General features: G+C 52.9%; 2 protein-coding genes across 2 annotated transcripts in view; both read right to left on the bottom strand.

Moving 5' to 3' along the window:
• The window catches only part of AATF (apoptosis antagonizing transcription factor), a 57,316-nt gene extending 56,585 nt beyond the window's left edge, over positions 1-731 (bottom strand). The window contains exon 1 of the mRNA XM_076354500.1: positions 634-731. Within this exon, the coding sequence (XP_076210615.1) occupies positions 634-718 (85 nt within the window). The 5' untranslated portion in view covers positions 719-731. The remainder of the gene's footprint in view (positions 1-633) is intronic.
• An 8,450-nt stretch (positions 732-9,181) lies between these two features.
• The window catches only part of LHX1 (LIM homeobox 1), a gene marked incomplete in the record, with an annotated part of 6,194 nt that continues 790 nt past the window's right edge, over positions 9,182-14,585 (bottom strand). Inside the window, 4 exon segments of the mRNA XM_076354762.1 lie at positions 9,182-10,781; positions 11,312-11,477; positions 12,222-12,499; positions 12,901-13,127. Of these exon segments, the coding sequence (XP_076210877.1) occupies positions 10,402-10,781; positions 11,312-11,477; positions 12,222-12,499; positions 12,901-13,127 (1,051 nt within the window).

The following is a 14,585-nucleotide window of genomic DNA, read 5'->3' as shown; positions in this document are numbered from 1 at the left end:
AGGGGTGTCACCAGCGACCGCTGAGCCTCCTCCCCGCTCCCACAGCCGCACCGGCTGCGCTTCGCTGGCGGAGGAAGCAGTCCTGCCCCGACGCTGCGCTTTTATGCCTCTTTTCCTGGACATTTCCAGCCGGATCCGCTCCACAGCCTGGCTCCGCACAGCCCGGCCTGTGGCGGGGCCTGCACCGGGGCAGCCCGGCCTGGGCAGCCCTGAGGTAACTCGGCGCTGAGGTAACTCCAGCCCCGGCCCCTGAGGGAACCCTGATGCCGGAGGTAACTACGATCTCTGACATAACGCTGGTCCCGAAGGCAGGTAGCCCCGGCCCCGGCGGTAGCCCCGGCCCCGGCGGTGACCCGTCAGGCCGCGATGCGGCGGGTGGCGGCGGGCCGAGCCCCGCGCGTTGTGGGGCCGCCCGGGGCCGGGGGCACAGCGGGGAGAGCCGACCTTCGCCCGCGGCTGGGGGAGATCGAGGCGCCCAGCGGGGCTGAGGCGGCCCCGTCCCCGGGCCGAGCCGCCCCGCGGCGGCGGCCCGCTGCGGCGCCACGTGCGGCCGGTCCGGCGGCGTCCGGCAGCGCCCGGCCCGCCCCCGCCGGCCGCGGGTCTTACACCCTCCTCCTCCCGGCCCTCCCTCACCTTCCTCCGCGTCGTCCTCGGGGTCGCGAAAGCTGGGCCGGGGGTTGAGCAGCTCCTCCAGCTGCCGCGCTAAGGGCGCCGCCATCTTCTCGAGGGAGGGAGGGAGGGAGGGGCGGGGCCGCGGGGCGGAGCTTAGCGGGGGCGGGGCCGGCGGGCGGGGGCGGGGCCGGCGGCGCGGGCCGGGGCAGCGCGGCGCGGTGGGCCGGGCCGGGCCGGGCCGGGCCGGGTCCTGCCGCCCGCCGGCTGGGAGCGCGGGGTCCCGCCGGGCCCGAGCGGGAGCCGGCGCCGGGGCCCGGGCCCGCAGCCGGGGAGAGCGGGCGCCGCGGGGCGGGAGGAGCCGGCCCGGCGGGTCTCGGGGCTTCGCGGGGTGCAGAGCCGGGAATGACGGCGATAAATAGAAATATGCCGCCGGCCGCGCCCCAGCCGTGCCCGGGGAGGGCCGGCTGGCCCCGCCGAGCCGCGGGCGCCTCCTGTCTCGGTCCCTCCATCGTTAAGGGGGGGACAACGGTAACTGTGTACGTCGGGGTGGTGAGAACCGGTGCCTGCCCGGCGCTCGGAAGCCGAGCGGCACGGGGGTGAGGGTTAGCGGTACACGAGCATGACGCAAAAGATTACAACGATTTCTTTAAGTCAACCTCGCGCTTTTCTTAGCACCACTAGCTGCACGGAACTGAATGAATCCTTGTCTTGTCCCGTACGTTAAACGTTTTGTGGCCTCTGTTGAAGGCAGGGTCCCTCTGACAGCAGCGAGAGCTGCAAGGCAAGTTCTCCGGTTAACCCCCGTCCTCGTACACGGGTGGATCCTTACACCAGAGTTACACCCACCTCGGCGAATCCGTACCAGCACCACAGCTCCTGAGGTGCTTTTGCCGAACTCTGGCCCAGGAGTGGCCCAGGAGCAGCAGCAAAGCAACGCAGAGGCGGCCTGCTGAGAACGTTAACAAGAACCGGCTCTTTTGGGTTTGCCCGCTGACAGCTTCTCCCGGCTGCTTTGTGGGGTGAGGTGGCCTCAAAACACAAGGTCAGACCTGGAACTGGGGAACAGCAATAGGGGTTGGCGCATATTTTTGTTACAAGGGAGAAGGGACCCAAATCGGCATCTCGGCTCTGAGTTGCAGATGTAGGTCTGAACTTCATACCCCACGACGAACAGCTTCGGGGGGGGGGGTCAGCCTGGACTCCAGGATTTGGGCTCTCCACAACCGGCGTGGAGATTTTGCCTGCGAAGGTGCCAGCAGCAAGCCGCGAACTTGAGCCGGCTACCGGCTCGAGCCCGAGCTCGGAGACGAATTGCGTAGGCTGCTTGCTCATCCTCTTCTTGTCAACACAAGACTCTTCCCCGCTCCTTATCTGTTTTTAAATGCTGTAAAAATTAATCCAGACACGATTTCTAATTAGAATGCAGAAAGGTGCGGGCCAGGCAGCAGCAGCAGCAGCGGTGTCACTTCCCCGCAGCAGTGTTCAGTGCAGGCAGTTTTCCTACAGAGGGCAGAGGAATATCATTAATTACCATCGCCTCCAGCAGCCTCGGCGGTTTGCTGCTACCCACCAACTTCAGATGGGGGCTTGGAGTCCTGAGAGGCACCCAGGGAGGAGACGACTGGAAAACCCCAAACATCTCACCCCCTTCTCAGGTACCCCGTGACTCTCCCTGTAGAGCTGTGTGGCACTGCGTACTGTGAAGACAATATACAGTTCGATTTACATAAAAACTAAGGTTTGCTAAAAATGCACATTTTCATTGCAGGCAAAACCCTTGGATTTTATGCTGTCGACTATCCCAATCCTATTTCAACTTTTTGTGGTTTGTATTTATTTTATCGTGGTATGATTGACAGCTTTAATGCTCTGCATTATATATTACATGGGCTTGCCATTGCTGCAGCAATGTGAAATTAAGCGCTGCTGTCATTTTTTACTAAGACATAGTTTTATAAAACAGGAGGTGTTCTCCCCTGGCTTTGTTTCCAGTTTTTTTCCTTCGAGTTTGTAGGTATTTTGTTTCCAGAATAAAAGATGCCATGATAAACAAAGGGAGGAGCCTGGAGAAATAAATCTATAGAAAATTAAGCAGCAGAAACAAGTGCTTACCGGAACAGTTACTTAGGAGTAACTAACCACTCACCAAACCAAAAAACTGGCGCCGAGACCCCCCCTGCATAATTGCATTTTCAAACCTCTGCACTCTTACAGAGTGAAAAAGGGATGTTCTCTACCCTAACCTAGCAAATAATAAATAGCCCTATTAATAAAGGGAGAGAGGCTTTTAGTGACGGTTAAATAAATCATACCCAATATAATTCATAAAAAATACACAGTGAGTTGCATTAGTCCTTTGGAGTCAAAAATGGGCTTCTTGAAGTCAACAGCATTTTTGCCACTCACGCCAGTGAGATCAGGATTTCACCCGCTGAGACTAATGGGACAATTGTTCAGTATAAATCCCCAATCCAGCAATGCATTAAAATCCACGTATGTACAACTGTAAACTCGAGGGGTTCTGTCAGAGCTTATAGACCTGTTTCTTTTCTGTCCTGCATCCGTCACCTAGACCGGTGCAAAACAAATGTGAAGGGGGAGAAGCACACTGCGCCGAGACGTAGGCATCGCACGCGCCCTCCGCTGCGCGGGTGTGCGGGGGAGAAGGGGGGAGGCCCCCACACGCGGGGACTTGCTCAGGTTACTCCAGCTCCGCTGATCAGCACTGAAAAGGCCGCGGGAGCTGTGAATTCACAATTTTTGATAAGGCGGTTCAGTCAATATAAAGCAACATCAAACAGAAAATGCAGTGTATGAGAGCCATGGATTATTAAAATACTTCACCAACAGAGTCTCCTTCTTCGCTGTTTATTCTCTCTCCTTTGCCTTTCACTTAGCAGGGTAATTAAATCAGACTCTCAGGCTCGGTTTTAATTTCTGGTTCACATGCCCTCAAACCATGCTGCTGTGGTTTGGACTCATAATCATGCGGGGGAATATTTGTACAAAAATTATATCAATACATTTTCATTTGAGACGATCATGAAGGCCTTTTTATGCATCACGATACGTTCTGTAAAACCCTCTGCCTGTTTATAAACTATAAGCAGAAGCCATCAAACTAACTGACATAATTTATTTGGCATTTTTCCTCTTAATTTTACTTTTTATTTACATGCTTATTTGCTAAAATGGAAATAACGCCCTAAACACAGAACAGACAAACAAGTGAATCTTGAATAGTCTGTACTACAAGAAAGCGCTTTTAATTTCTCACACTCAGCTTCTTTTGCTCCCGTGTATTTGTGGAGCTTGTCACCTTTTAGGAAATTGTCAGATTAGATGGTGGCTTTGGCAGTGAAAGGCCGTATCATCCTTGTGTGTCCGTATAATTACAGGTTGTTAATACGAATCCATTTTTCAGAGCATTTCTTTACTTAAATATATAAATACAGAAACGTGTTGGAAATGCCAAGCCATTCAGACACCACCACCGAGTAATTCACTGCTCGTCTGCGTGCGCTTCTGCCTTCAGCAGCACCCGGCGTTGGGTCCCTGCCTTGGTGAGCAGAGCGGTGGGAGCGAGGTGGGCTGCAGGCGCCGATCTGCGACGGGATTCCCGGAGAGATCCACGGGAATTACACACGCCACAGTCGCGTCTACTGAATTCAATTGAATTGCATTATCAAAAGCAGAATTTGACCCATATACAGAGGACTGCATGCTGTCCAAAAATAGCTACAAGCCGGAGCTGAGCTTATCTTTCCAACGCTTTGGCTAGCAAATGGCATTTTCCAAACCAGCCTTTTTCATTTCAGTCATAGTATTTCATTTTAAGATTTTCTTTTTAAATCAGCAACACAATTTGTCAGTGAAAAAGAGAAAAAAGAAGAGAAAAAAATCGGGGAGAAGCAGAAAAGAGCACACATAAAACCTATCCACTAAAACAAATTACATAACAGGAAATTTAGATTATGTACATAAAACCCCACGCTCCTCATAAATATTTATTACTATTTTTCTTCCGAGTTGTTATTTACTTGGGTATTCCTGATATTCCTAACCCATCACTCATTCAAAAAACACAATTGTTTTAAAGATTTAATCAACCCTTAATTGTTCTTACATCTAAAAATATAATGAATATAGTGTGTCTGAATAGATGCAGAGCCTAAAGATGCTTCCAGCAGATAAGAATTTTAAAGGCCACCCAGAGACAATTTAAAAACTAGAAGAAAACCTTTTCAGATGGAGCAAAAACCTATTTTTCATCCACAAAAAAAATCTCCCCGTGCAAACCCCACGCATGCACTCTCCCGTGCACAGAAACGCCAGCACGCAGCTCTCCTCGAGACGCTAAGCCCAACCACGCAAGGCAGCCTTTGCCATAAGCTTCACGCCCAACAATCCACCGCAACACCTCGGCATGCATCTCGCTCCAGCTCTGTAGAAGTCGGGGGGGGGGTGGGGGGGGGTGGGTATTTTCCAGCTCACATTTACAGTCTGTGCCGCATGACGATTCTCACGCCATATAGAGACCTTTCAACAAAACCACACTAGACCTGTCCTGCAAACTCAGGCTTCCTCGATTAGCAGAGCTAAGTATTTCGTTCCAAACCACGTGGGATACCGTCAGCCTCCTTAAAGGTTCAGATTCTGCAGGAAGCAAGCTTGTATTAAAACCAATCGGGGAAAAAAAATCTAGTTCTTACAGTGGCCAAAAACTCTCTCTAAACAGTGCACCAAATGTCATCAAAGCAGGGCTAGTCCTGAATTTGAAGACAGCCTGTAACAGAAGACTTAAGGGAGACCAGTTGTGCCCCTCATCCCCAGGAGCGTTACGTAGAGGGCCAAGGGGATTCTCCGAGAACTGGACCGTGATACGCACAATAAAACCAGCTACGTGCATCACATTCAGCGACCCCACGCACAAACGGTGAAAACACCGCAGGAAGATCAGTCGCCCTAAAAGTACCCTCACCATTCCGGTTACAGTAATCCCAAGTACAGAGATTTAGTAATCTGAAGGTCAGCTCACTGTAAGGCCACGTTTACTCTTCAATTTCCGCACTACAATTCGGCATTTAACGAATGAAAAACCCTCCAGACAACAACAAACGCCGCTGTCTAAGCATGACCCCATGCTCTATAGCTAAAAGCACCACAAATACTATTGAAAAGGAAACAGAAGACAGCAATCCCAGAAGGATTTATAATCAAAATGTATTTCTAATGGTCCCACTAATTTCATTTAGAACTTCATGGATATTCTGTTGGTGTGAGGAACGCTGAGCACCCCCGTGCCATGGCAGACACAAAGAAAAGACCTTCCAGAACCTGCTCCAGCATCACAATTCCCTCTTCCCAGCACAACAGCGTCGGCAGCATTTGAGGATACGTATCAACTGTTTAATCTTAATATATGTGAATTTATCTACTAGGGGTGGTAACAGAAAGGGAGCCTGCAAATGCTTATATTTAAAATTGTAAGAACATGCAAAGCTTAAATACAACACTCTTGTTCAGGCAACAAATGCGGCCCATGGCAAAAGGAATCGTTCCTGAGAGGACGCTGCCGTATCTGCCACTTCCTAGGATGGCAAAAGTATGTAAATCACCACCGATATTTTTAAATTATATTTATTTATAGATTTGTATCGTGTACCCATCGCTCAGCATCTGGGTACACATACACGTATTAAAATAATATACATCATTTGTCTACAAATCGTAATATAAGTACATTCTTACTCCTGGGATACAGATCTTTACGAATCCCCGACCGTTCCCCAAGCAAAGGCCTGAGTAAATAGATACCAGCGGTGACTGAGGACGAAGGGAAAGGGCAGAGAGGAGCATCACCCAGTGACAGCACGGTGGGACACGGCGCGCAGTCAGTTTGGGCCAAAAGCAGCGTTGTTTGGATGCTGGAAACTCACGGCATTTTAAAGACACTTTGATTAGCCTTCGAAATATCTCCTTCGTACAGATTAGCTCAATATGAATAATACTTACAATATTTGCCTCGCACCTTTTTCCTAGTAAACGGTAAATGGTCTTACACACGGGGTTTGCACAAGTCTTCAGTCTCGCACATTTAAACACCGAGCCTCCCTCGTCCGTGCCGGGGGGGCGCGTACCGCTCTCCCTGGCTAACGCCACGGATGCCATCCAAAATTGGGTGAGCAGACGTGGGCCTGTGCGGGGTTTAACGTCACCGGGCTGCACCTTCTGCTGGGACATAGCAACAAGGTGAAGGTCACCGAAACCAGCAGCAGTCAAGGAAGAAAAGATCAAAAGAGAGTAATTACTTCTAAAAACGCTTTTGAAATCACATTGCACATACGTACAGTTGCATACATGTCACGTCCATGTTTCTGCAGGTAAAAAATTAACACACACATGTAAAACCCATCCAGGCAGCGCGTATTTTCGAGGCCCTTCTCCTGCAGACCTCTATTCACCCAAGTAACGCTACTGAAGTCAATGGAAATGCTCTTGTAAACAAGGACTTACAAGAACCCAACGTGACAATGATTTCAAAAGGAGTTTTGACTGTGCAATTGTTGCTGGATTAGGGTCTTCAGAAACACCGAGCTCGCTCTGAAGAGCACAGAATTCAAATCTGCAAAGTGCTGGGGCCTCCAGAGCGGATCCCGGGAAGCACTGAAGGACACGCTCAGCCTTAAGCATGGGAACGGCTCCTGGGCTCCCCCCCGAAGATGGGCAAAACCCCTACGGAAGGGATGAGAGCTTCGAAAAAAATACAGGCTCTCCTCCCTCCCTTTTATAAGCCACTGACCTAAACTGAACCGTATCACATCGCTGCCTAAATTAACACAGAATAAACTGTACAAGTACCTCGTTACAAAAAAAAGAAAAAAAAAGAAAAAAAAAAGAAAAACCACTTGGCAGACACGTTTTCTACAAAATAAGCCTATTTGGTAAAATTCTCATTTAAAATAATTGATTCAACAATAAAACAGCAGCAGAGACCAGAAGCGCCAACAGCAGTATTTATCAATAGCACTTGCCCAGATAAGTAAAAGTTTGTAATAAATAGATCACCCATTACTTTGCTTATATAAATGCAGAACAGAGCAGCAAAACATAGCGACAATACAAAAGACAAATAAATGAGTTAGACACGGAGTCCATGAGTTTAAGAAGTCTCCCCTGTATTTAATAAAGCATGAATTTTTTTAGAAACACTAACAGATCCCTTGCAGATAGTTTTTATCTTCATATTATTATATAAGACATTTTGTGTTTAAAGTGAACTATTGCTTCATCTAGGTGGCCCCTCTGCTGGGCATAGAAACTAGGTGGTGAACAAACTAAAAAATCACCTTTGAAGATTACAAATCGTACAACTTTAAAGCATTTTGATTTTTTTTCCCCCCTCAGTCCAAAGAGAGAAATAATTGAACCGCTGGGAATGTAGAAGTCTGTATTTTAGCGTAAATTTCTGTGTCTACGTAAAATAAAAAAGAAGCCAGCCAGAGTCACGATTAGTTGAGAGACGAAGGAAAATATGCAATTATAGTCCATCCCATTCTATTAGCTCAGCAGGTGGAAAACATTTAAACCAGTGACTTTTCAGAACCGAACCTAATTCTTTGCTTCTCACACAGGTCAAAGTCCTCTCGCAATCAGTGAGACTTTTGCTTTTGAAGAACCGAGTATTTGGGATTCTGCAATCATTTGTAATTAAAACATTAAATCTGTCATTTCACAAGCTTCCATGAATTTTTTGTTTTGTTTCATTTTTCTCCAAGAGAATTAGTATGTATCTAGTGCAAAGCAAAATATTCTCCCCCGCTGCCCTTCAGAGAACTTCATATATACCAGACGCTATTAAACAATTGACTTTGTATCAGCTCTAAAAAAGGATTAAAATTACTCTCGTGACATTGAGGTTATGCTGTGCTCAAACCCATCCAATTAGGGGAAAAAAATTACCTTTGGAGAATTAATTTAACTAAAACTGGATCCATTAAAACCCATGTCTTTGCAAGTTTTTTACATTTACAATACATTTTTGTTTATGCATAAAATAAGCATTTTGAATATGCTTCCTCTTAGCATAGACCCAGAATAGGTTAATATATTCAACAATTTGCTTAGTTTCCAATTCTGAAATTTCACGTACAGCGTAAGGTGTTATTTGTACTTCAACGACTGCGGCTGCAGATGGAAAGAAAGGCTGGAGCTGCCGCTGGCTGCTATCTGCATCGACACCAGGGTTTAGACTTCTACCAAAGCGAAAGAGCTATACAGGATTATCAGCAGAGCGGGTCATTCTTTCTCAGGGCTATTTTACTCAAGAGAATCCATTTAAAATTGCTTAAAACATCAAATGAAACACAAGTTATCTAAACATCAGGTTTTCTAATTTTATTAAAAACGCACAAATTTTATCCAACATGTTTTCTTTCATACAGTGAATGGTCTAATATGCACTGGAGGTCACACAAGCTTAGGTTTATTAGAACAATAAAAGACATATGAGAAATTTAATATATAAAGAAAAAAGTAGCAGCTGTTGACTGCATATTTGACCATAAAATTTAAATATTTTGGACTTTTATTTTAAAGACACAAAAATAAAACCTGTGTGGGTCTATATAAGTCATATTAACAATTCCATGAATGTTCAACAGGACTAAAAATTAGCAAAGATGTTTGTTTTTTTTTTTTTTAACCTTGTAACACTTTTTAAACACCTTCTCGGGTTGCTGGTGCAAAGCACCTTACAGTATTTGTGCTATATATTTACTTTATTTGGCAACTGTCTGGGTTTCGTGGGGTTTTTTTCTTTGCCTTCTGTAAACAACACCTTTTACAAACTAGCACAGTGAACCACAAGCCCTGCAATCTGTTATAACATCTACAGAAAAGAAAACGAACTATTTTGGTTGGTTGCTCAAAATATTTTGCTTTTGAACAAGAGGTTCTAAAACAGGATTTATTAGTAAAACATTGAACTCCTGAATTTAACATTAGACGTAAACAGTTGACTGTTTTTAGTTCAATAGAGTCTTTTTGTTTAGCTTTTCTCTCTCTGTGAAGGTAGAATACTTTTTGTTTGTTTGTTTGTTTCAAGTCATTTTCGTTAGAGGTCGGGGTGGTGACCTTTGCTATGATGAGGAGGTTTTGTACGTGTAGCTTTGTGAAGGTAGAAGAGTTGGTGCTGAGGGCTTAACATTTAGTACTTGTTATTTTGGAAAACAAAACAAAAACAAAGGAAAAAGAAAGTTGTCCCACCTGATAGTCAGCAGGCTGAAATGGCTGAAGCTAGAAAGAGTTTCTTGTTGTCGAACTTTCTGAGAGACAAAAATTAATAAACAGATTCATAATGCCAGAACCATCCTTAACCGGGAACGCTAGAGTCTTGAAGCTTTTTTCCCCCTTTTCTTTGACCTTTCCTTCATTCAATTATTAATTTTTTTTAAATGAGAAGTTTCTAAGGATTGTGGCTCTTAGGATGACATCCAACAGGGTAATCAAACTTACGCCATCCTACGGTATGGCAGCACTTTACTGTACAGCTTCACCAGTTTCTTTGTCAATGGTACAAAAAAGTCCCCTTGCTTGTTTGATACAACCATAACATGAAGATTGTCCTGGTCTAGAGCAAAGCTTGCCTTGGAGCGATTTGGATTCAGTTCGTTCCCAAGGTAATATTGTCTTAGGGCAGGAGAGATGTTATATTTATTCATTTCTGTACACCATAACAATAAGCAGACTAGATGATCATCACTTACTTAGACCCAGTTCGTTTTAAAGCTACCACACAGCTGCTTCATTCATTTCTGGTGGATGTGACAAGTGATTGCCATAGTTAGCACCACCGTTGACGGATATCGAAGAAAATGGAGGACTGGGGCCAAAAACTTCTGCGGACATGGAGTGCAAGGACCCGGGCAGGTTGGGTTCGGGGCTGGGCGAGTCTCCTGGGGGGTGCGACATGATGTCAGTGAAGCGCTGAGCCTCACTGGAGGGGTGATGTCCGGGCAGGGGGTGATCCATGGCCCCCAGGGGAGTGCCTGACGGCCCCGAGGAGGGCACGAAAGGGAGATCCACGGGTGTCTGAGCTTGAGATGAAGGAGGTCCTTGCGGGAAGAAATCGTAGTTGCTTCCAGGGCCGTAATACTCGCTCTGATAATCTGGTGGACAAGGAGAGACAGAAGGAAGGTAACACACGGGCAAAGCAACCGACTGGAAAAGACCCGAGAGCGCGCTTTAACGGCGGTGCATCTGGGTGCCTCAAAACGTCACCCAGAGCTCGCTGAACCCACGGGGGAAACGCGCCAGCGGCTCGGCCGGGCTTTGGCCGATTCCCGGGGGTCCCCTTCCCGCCGACCCCCCGGCCAGCAGCGGGGGCACCGAAAGGAAACGGCCAGGTCTGCAAAAACGCCCGGGTCCCGCCGGCAGCGCGGCAACAGCAGCCCCCGGGTGCAGGGGAATCACCCCCGCCGGGCTCCGAGGAAACCTGCCGGGCCGCCCGGCCGCGTCCCCCGGGGAGGAGCCCGCTGCAGCCCCGCCGGCTCGGGTGGCGGCGGCACGGCGAGACGGCCCCGGCGCGGGAGGCAGCGCTGGCCGGTGCCGGGCGAGGAGCCCGGGCGCGGGCACCACAGCACGGGGCGCACGGCGGGCGCACGAAGGCGAGGGGCCGCGGGGGCAGCGCGTTACCCACCTCCGTAGAAGGAGAAGGGCCCGTTGGGGATGAGCTCCCCGGGCTCCAGCCGGTCCACCAGCGGCCGCATCCTGCGCGGGCTGCGGAAGAAGGCGTGCCGGCGGGCGCCCAGCGCGCTCAGCTGCTTCATGCGCCGCTCCTTGGAGCGCCGGTTCTGGAACCAGACCTGGGCGGGCGGCGGGAGAGGCGCCGGTCACGGGAGCCGCGGTCGTGGGCGTCCCGCTCACGGGAGCCCGGGACCCGCCGCCGCCCCGCGCCTCCCCCGGCCCCGCCAGGGACGATCTTCCCCCCGCCCCCCCCCCCCCCTCCGCCCCCCGCCCCGGTCTCTTTTGTTCGGGGGTGAAGGCGGGCGGCCCCGATCCGGCCACGGGAGCGGCCCCGAGCCGCGCTCCTCCTCGTTTCAAACGGGGCCGAACCCACGCGTGACGGCGGCCCCGCGGCCGGCCGGGCGCTCCCCGCCGCCCGCGGCTCGCCGGCTGCAGGTCAAGAATGATTGAGTTAATTCTTATTACCCTGACAAGATTACTCCTAATTACCCTCACACTGAGACTCTCCAATCTAACCTCGTCTTTAATGGTCCTTTAACCCCCCATTACCCCCAGCGCTGCGGGTTTATAAACCTTTTAATAATTCCAGCGCATTGTCATTCTTATTTATCCATTAACCCCTCACATTTATGGTTATTAATTTCGGTACCATTCACAGCTTCTTCAGGACTTTCTAAAAGCAGCCCCGCAGCTCTGCCCCCCGCCGAGCGGCCGGGGCTGGGGGGGGGCCGGCCCGGGGGGGCTGCCGGGCCGCCGAGACGGTAACGATTGAAACGGCGGCGGGGCCGCCCGCACTGCCGGGCGCCGGTCCCTCCGCGCCGCCGCGTCCCCCGGAGCGTGCGGTGCCCGGTGCCCCGCGGTACCTGGATGACCCGCATGTTGAGGCCGGTCTCCTGCGCCAGCTGCTCCCTGATGTGCCGGGTGGGTTTGGGGGTGGCCGCGAAGGCGGCTTTCAGAGTCTCTAGCTGTTTGGCTTTGATGGTGGTGCGGGGTCCCCGCCGCTTGGCCCCCAGGTTCTGGTCGTCGTTTTCGTTGCTGCCCGTCTCCTTGTCGGACACGTTGGCGCTTTCCGAGTCCTTGGCGTCGTCCTGGGAGGGGTCTTGGGAGTCGGGGGACAGGCTGGGATCACTGCCGGTGGTGGCTGGGCGAGAGCAAACCGGGTCACGCTCAGCCTGGGGACGGCCGGGGGAAATACCGACGGCGGGGGACGGGCCGCGGTACGACCGGGGGAGAGAAGGGAGAGGAGAAGGGAGAGGAGAAGGGAGAGGAGAAGGGAGAGGAGAAGGGAGAGGAGAAGGGAGAGGAGAAGGGAGAGGAGAAGGGAGAGGAGAAGGGAGAGGAGAAGGGAGAGGAGAAGGGAGAGGAGAAGGGAGAGGAGAAGGGAGAGGAGAAGGGAGAGGAGAAGGGAGAGGAGAAGGGAGAGGAGAAGGGAGAGGAGAAGGGAGAGGAGAAGGGAGAGGAGAAGGGAGAGGAGCGGCTCTCACCCCGCGGAGAAGCCGGGACTGAGCGCATCCCCGCATCGCCCCGGCCGCGCTCCCTCACCTGAATGCAGGCTGTTTTCTTTGGCAGTATTGCTGTTATTTAGGTAATCTTCTTTGCAGACAAACTTGTTTTCGTCTATGATGTAGAGCTCCTCGCCGGTGGAGAGTTGCTTGTTACACATCATACACGTAAAACAGTTCAAGTGGAACACTTTGCTCCGCGCCCTGCGGACCAGGTCGCTGGGGGAGATGCCCTGGGCACAGCCCGCGCACTTGGTCCCGAAACACCTGCGGAGAGAGGCCGGGCAGCGGGTCAGCAGCGCCCGCCCGAGCCGCGGGGCCCCGCCGAGAGCAGCCCGCAGCCCGGCCCCGACGGGCGAGCGCACCCACCGCATCCCCGCGCCCTTCACCGAGGCCTCCGCTCGCCCCGGCGAGCTGCACCGCGTGGCCATGCAACATGAAGTGAAATAAAATAAAGCATCCCTCCGGAGCGTTCTCTCTTCCTAACGAGCGAATGCCTGAAATTATATCTTTAGGGAAAAAAGAAAAAAAAAAAAAAGGAGACCCGATCCGGGCAGAGGATGAAGTGCCGAGGGATTAATTAAACACCGGGGCTGCGTTGTCCAGGGTTTCCCCTCCGCGCCCCGACACATTGATTAACGACGCTCCAACAAACATTACGCAGAAATTCTTGTATGTTATTAACCGGTCGCGGCGGCCGGGGGAGCTGCCGGTAACGGCTCGGCCGGCGCTGGGGAGCCGAGGGCCGGGCGGCGCCGGCCCCGCACCGGGGCTGGGTGCCTCCGGCGCTCCGCTCCGGCCGGGGCCGCACCGCGGGGCTCTCGGCAGCCGGGCCCGGGGCAGCGCCGGCCCCCGTGCCCGGGGAGGAGCGGCAGCAGAGCGGCGGGGCTCGGGGCAGCGCTCCGCCGCGCCGGGCGATGCGGCGCGCCGGCGTGCGGCCCGCGGCGGGCGGGAAGGGCTCCGCGGCCGTCCCGGCCCCGAGCCGGTTCTTCGCCGTTATTGCCGGTGTGCGTGCGGGCCGGGGCGGCGGGGCTCGGGCGGGCAGAGGCCCGGGCGGCCCGCTCCGAGCCCGGGGTTCATTCCGGCGCCGCTGCGGGCCGGGTCCCGCCGGGATGCGCGGGGGAAGCGGCGGCGAGCGGTGTCGGCACCCGCTCCCCTCTCCATCAATCCGCCGGGGGCGGGGGGGGTGTCGCTGCCCTCCGGGGCGGCCTCGGCCCGGTTTGACGGGAGGCGCCGGGCCCGCGGAACCGCGCACCGCCGCCGCACCGGGCCTTCCTCGCCGGGGCGGCACCGGGCTCCGGGCGTGCTGGGAACAACGCCGGGCTCCGGCCCGCGGAGCGCCGCGCTCATGGACGCGGAAAGCCCCGCCGGGAAGCCCCGGCAAGTGCCGCTCCGCAGCACCGGGCCCGGGACGGCGCCCGCCCGCCCGCCCAGCCGAAGCCGGGCCCGGCCCGCACCGGCCCCGCTCCGCCGGTCGATAGTTTCGAGGCAACTTTGGGGAACTGGAGCTCGGCCGGTGCCCGCGGAGAGCGGCCGGGCCTCGCCCTGCGGACCCCGACGGGGCGCCCGGGGGCCCCTTCCCCGGGCCTGACCCCCGCCCGCCCCGCCGGGCCCCCCGCGCCCGCCCCGGGAGATCACCTGGAGGAGTAACAACGGTTTCGGGGGCGTTTGCGTGTGCACGGGGAGGGGGGGAAAGAGGCGGTTGTGGGTCACACTGAACAACGG

Source organism: Aptenodytes patagonicus, chromosome 17 (assembly GCF_965638725.1).
Source record: "Aptenodytes patagonicus chromosome 17, bAptPat1.pri.cur, whole genome shotgun sequence".
Taxonomy (NCBI): Eukaryota; Metazoa; Chordata; class Aves; order Sphenisciformes; family Spheniscidae; genus Aptenodytes; species Aptenodytes patagonicus.
The sequence above is the reverse complement of the archived record's forward strand: the minus strand, read 5'-3'. Positions and strand labels throughout refer to the sequence as shown.